The sequence below is a fragment of the Balaenoptera acutorostrata genome, chromosome 12, assembly GCF_949987535.1.
Source record: "Balaenoptera acutorostrata chromosome 12, mBalAcu1.1, whole genome shotgun sequence".
NCBI classification, from domain to species: Eukaryota; Metazoa; Chordata; class Mammalia; order Artiodactyla; family Balaenopteridae; genus Balaenoptera; species Balaenoptera acutorostrata.
Window position 1 is genome coordinate 1,037,240 of NC_080075.1, and position 5,717 is coordinate 1,042,956.

Sequence of the window (5,717 nt, forward strand, 5' to 3'; positions counted from 1 at the left end):
GGCTGTGCGAAGGCTATGTTTTAATCTTATATAGTTTACCTTATAACATTCAACCGCTTTCTCTATGTTTTCCTCCACTTCGTAAAGAAGGCCGAGAAATCTGTGAGCTTTGGGATCCCTTTCTTGCACATTAATGTATGTAGATATATATCTGTTTAAAAATAATAATAATATAAAAACAATCTTTAAATTATCACATTTAGAACTGCATTTAACTGAGAGAATATGCTGAGAGAATATCTTAAGCCAAGCAACCACTAAACTAACGTATTGTTATTCTAATTGTTGACTACCACTATTTACTTAAAGTAGAATATGCAGATAACTGAAAAGCATCCACAGAAAGAAAGAGATAATACTTAAACACAAGCACACGTACAAAGTTGACAACATACTCATTTTACCATTAAATGGTACATTTACCAAATTTTTTTTTTCTAGTGCTACCCATTCTTAAGACATGAACACATAAATTACTTTTTTTCTATTATTACATTTTGGTAATAGCACTAAGTTTTGCACAGAAATTAGAAAGTGATTACAATATATCTTTGAACTATCATAATGCAAAACACTAAAGAGCAACAATTTCCAAATAACAGCTAAGGGAATGTATTCACCTTTTAAACAAGAAAATAACATCTAACGGGACTGTACCCAGCTAAAACAGCACAGAAGAAAAATCACGCACTACACCACCAAATGCCAGTTACTTCCATTCCTTAACTCAAGTGACAACTAAAAATAAGCATATTCTAGGCCCAGTGAATGTTATCACAGGAGATATTAGACCAAAGATCAACACTGGAGGAAAAAGTGTCATATTAATAAGGAACAGGGTTAACAGCTCCAATGCTGCTAGTTAAATAAAGGCGCTAACACTTTCCTTATCAGAATTTTCATCTTCCCATCAATGCCTTTAATAGCCTGCCTCCCTCAGAATTTCCAACTTTAAGCCACTATAAATCAGGAAATCAGACCACCAAGCTTCTTGGTTCTATGGTGAGACAAAGCCTCACAGGATCACCTATCCAGTCAATTAAAGATCTTTTACACAAGCTATTCTCCTGCTCAGAAATTAGTTTAATTTTGTATTCATTGTCATTTTTTTTCCAGCTGATAAAAGCAGCAGATATCTAACCAGGAAGAAATTAAAATATAGGCATGGTTCTCTTTTTATTCTAACCCAGGACAATCTTTAGAGAAAGTTTAATGCCAAACGATTTCTTGTCCCAGGTGTAAACAAGCAGCAGGCATGCAAAAAGTATCATTCTAGACTCAACCTGCATATGGAATCCAGACTAGTTCTTATCACCAATCTGAGTGATGAATCCCTTATTTCCAGGACATACTTAGGAAGAACTGCTTAAAAACGTGTACTTAACCATTTCAAAGAAAAACATGAGGTTAAAGCACCGGTTTTAGAAAATTAAGGCATATTTACAGTTTGGTACTTACTTTTTAGCAAGATCATATTCTTTAGCTTCGTAATACAGCTTTGCAAAATAGAATCCTTTCATTGACTTCTAAAAAAAATTAAGAATTCTTTTATTTATCATATTTTGAATTCTGCATATTTTTCACAAGAGCTAAAATCTGTCCTAGCAAGGTTAATATTAATATATTTGATTTCTGTTCACTTAAAAGATTTAAAAAAATTGCCTGTAGAAAAGCACATGTTCTAAAAGTCCTGAGTCCATGTTTTCTAATTTTCATGAAACAAAAAAATAAATTTAAGAACATCAAGACAAGATGACATCAGAAATTAAGAATTTATATCAGCAAGAAACCTTAGAAACCGTGTGGCGCCCCTCTCTCACTTTACAGATAAGTAAACAGACAGAAGCCCACTTTTCTAGGGGAGGAGAGGTACACGAGAGACTTCACTTCTCCTGCCGTGTGTAAGCCTTTATGGGGAGAGTACCGAAGTACTTCAGACCCATTAAGGCACTGGGGATTCCCTGGTCCAGTTACTGACCGCTCCACAGATCATTATTCTACACTCAAGGAGCTAAAGAGGCAGAAATAAAAATTGAACTCTTCTGGTAATAATCCAAGTCCACACCCAGGCTCTTTTATTTCTATAAGCTCCAAAGTCCAGCCTGCTGGGACACACCAGATGATGTTACACACATGTGATAACAGTACACAGCCATCAAGCATCTTATTTTTGAAAGCTATATAAGGACACAGAAAAACAAAAATCAACATACTAAGTGAAAAAGCAGCCTACAAAGCAATGTTTTCATTTACTGATTTTATTCCTAAAAATACAGGTGTTAGATTTGTTCGCTGTGCCTGCTATTCACCAGGCACCATTCTGGGACCTGGGGAATGGGCAGGAAATTAAGTCTCTGTCTTCATGCACGAAGCCTGCAGTTCAGGAAGGGTGACAAGCACAGAAGCAGGAGAGAGTGCTATTTTACCGTATTTCACCAATTATGTACAGTGCCCTGCATTTTCACAAGGCTACAATCAGATTCAGCTCACGAAGCACAGGCACCCTAAGGCTGTGCCTGTCCAACTGGCAGAGCCCCAGGAGTAGGTCCTAAGTCCTCTTCCCTCTCAGAGCATCGCATCTGGGATACATAATCCATCTCACCCATGACTATGCTGACTCTCAAATGTGTATCTCTGGCTCTCAGCTCTCCTGAGCTCCAAACTTGTGTGTAAAATAGTAAGACCTGTCAGTTCTACCTTCTGTGTTACCTCAATCCATCCATTTCTCTACATCTCTACTGCTGCTACCAAAGTACAAGCCTGCTATGATCTCTCTCTGGGACTACCAAAACGACTAATTCCTTCCTGTTTCCCTCCCAAAATTAATTCGCCAAAACATAAGACCAACCACATTGTGCCTTTCTTTAAAATTTTAAGTCCCTTTATGGCTTTCATTACACTTTGAAAATACCCGTATTTCTCCCCAAAGACTAGCATGACATGGCACCTGCCCAGCTCTACAACTTTACTTCATCTGCCCCTTGCATACTACGGTCTAGCCTGTGACTAACACCAGAATGCACCTCTCCAACTGGGGCAGCCCTGAGGAGTCTCACTGCATAATTGAAAGAGGCAACTGTAGGTATTGATGTGATGTGATTTCTGCCCAGTACATCCAATGTCAGAGTAAAGAAATTCAATGAAGGTAATAAATGGCAGAGTAACCATGAGTCTCTTAAGGTAGTCAAATGCCTTATCATCTAATTAGAGATGTACGAATTAACGACCAAGATTCTCACTAACCTAGTCAAACAACAGCTAAGGGGCAATGAGTTTGAGAGGATCAGCTGACAAGGAGGACCATGTTAAGCATGACTCACATCTGGCACATAAACGGATATGAAAAGTACAGTGAGTGGAAAGCCCTCAGTGCCACTCACCTCCCTCCCCTCTACACCTTGGGGAGGCAGAGCTGGGTCCAGTACACCTGCCAAAAGCATAACACAAGTATATCCATCACATTAAAAGAGCAGAAGAAATAAACCACAAGATCATCTCAAATGCCACCAAAAGAAAAAAAGCATGTGACAAAATCCAACACCTGGGCTTCCCCGGTGGCGTACTGGATATGAATCTGCCTGCCAACGAAGGGGACATGGGTTCGAGCCCTGGTCCGGGAAGATCCACATGCCGCGGAGCAACTAAGCCCGTGAGCCACAACTACTGAGCCTGCGCTCTAGAGCCCGCGAGGCACAACTACTGCAGCCCGCACGCCTAGAGCCCGCACTCCTCAACAAGACAAGCCACCACACTGCAACAAAGAGTAGCCCCCGCTCGCTGCAACTAGAGAAAGCCCACACGCAGCAACAAAGACCCAATGCAGCCAAAAATAAATTAATTAATTTAAAAGAAAAAAAAGGAATACATCATACGAAACTAAACCAACCAAAAAAATAGAGCAATTATTATTCACTCTAGGAAAAATAAAACTACACAATAAAGGTGACTTAAATGCAAAACTATTTACCTTACCATAATTATATAAACACTAGATATTCATTTAACTAAAATTTACAAGAACAGAACTGAAAAAAGGAGGGGAAAAGTAAATACATCCGTGGACAGGTCTGGAGGAAAGGTGAAAGCCAGTAGAAAGTGTCTAAAATGAGGAACAGGAGATAAAGAAATAAAACTACAGTTGACCCTTGAACAAAGCAAGGGTTAGGGGCACTGACCCTCTGCCCAGTTCAAAATCCACATATACTTACAGTCAGCCCTCTGTATACACACTCGGTTCCTCCAGAACCTTGGCTCCTCCATATCCAAGTTTCCACACCCTCAGATTCAACCAACCATGGATCGCACAGTACTCTAGTACATATTTATTGAAAATAAACCCACGTATAAGTGGACCTGTGCTGTTCAAACCTGTTTTGTTCAAGGGTCAACTGTACACATGTATGTTATTCAGAAGTATGAAGTACAGATGTTAACGGTAGAACAAACACCTAAGAGCTGTCAAGTTGCCTCTAAAGAGCAGGAAATCAGGGGTGCAGAATAAAAAGCCAACTAGACAGAAAACTAGGAAAACTAAATAGAAGCCATCTGGAAAAAAAAAATTGAAGAAACATAAGTGACATTTTCAACAAGAACAAAAGCAGATGTAAAGGAGTAGAAAATGGCAGAACAAAAGATGAGGTGAACAAATGAAAGCACAGTGGAAGCCTGGGAAGACAGGAGACTGTGGACCCATCATGGCACGTAGAACCTGGACATCCTAGAAAGCCTGGTCTGTTCACATATGGCCAGTCTCTGCCAAACTGGCTACCAAGTAGATACTAATCTCTTCCTGCTCTTCACAGTTGCTGTCTCTGCTCACTCCACCATCTCCCTCCCAACCTGTCCACAGCGCCCTGTTTTGTCATTTCACTGAGACCCAAGTTTACAGAATTACTGTCACATGTTCCAAAGTTATGCACTTGCTAATCAATATTCCACTGAAGGCCCCAGGTTCTAAATTCAATGATTTCTCCTTGTCTGAAAAAAAACATCTGATTAAAATACTCTTTATAAATGCAAAAGAAATGACAATAATGACCAATCCTTAAAGTTTTGTCCCCTTATTTACTTGACGGAAAAGTTCCTTACTCCGAAGAACATTCTAACTCCTGTCTAGACAGTGGTTCTTACTCTTTTGAGAGCCAGGGTCCCCACTTAGAATTTCATAAAAGCTCTCAACTTGCTTTAGAAAAAAAAGTTATACTGGTTTCAGGCGTACAGGAACGTTCAGGGAGGTTCTGGTACCACATGGGTATTCATGACTACGGCAGCAGCTGGGAATTACAATCTGTACGTAGGCACCTGGTCCCCTCCTCCGGAGAGATGGGCTGTCCGCCACTCCACTGGTTCTAAAAGAAACTAAACCACAACCACTGCCAAGATCCTGCCAAAATCCTGCCGAGCCACCTGTCTCCCCCGAACAAGTATCTTTCATCTCTCCAGGTCTCAATATCCACAGGGTCGTAGGCAGTAACACAACATACGCCTAATATGTGGCTAAAGACACAATTACGGTGCCATTATATTCATGACTGTCCCTCGGTTTTCGGTTTTTAACTTCCTCATGCATCTTTATTCGCATAGGCCCCTGCCCAAAACACCTTGAACGACCGTGCCTTTAACAGCCACATCTGAGTGCTCACCAAACGCGCCGAGCACTGCCCCTCAATGTTTAACAAAGACCCGCCTAAAACTCCTGTCAATACCCTAACTCCACC

At 40.4% G+C, this 5,717-nt stretch overlaps 1 protein-coding gene across 2 annotated transcripts in view; it reads right to left on the minus strand.

Annotated features, from left to right (window-relative positions):
* Positions 1-5,717, minus strand: part of LOC102998734 (E3 SUMO-protein ligase RanBP2) — a 62,603-nt gene that overhangs the window by 56,153 nt on the left and 733 nt on the right. For both annotated transcript variants that reach the window (XM_057557935.1, XM_057557934.1), the window contains exons 2-3: positions 1,459-1,526; positions 40-151 (exon numbers count right to left, since the gene is read on the minus strand). In XM_057557935.1, coding sequence (XP_057413918.1) covers positions 40-151; positions 1,459-1,526 — 180 coding nt within the window. The remainder of the gene's footprint in view (positions 1-39; positions 152-1,458; positions 1,527-5,717) is intronic.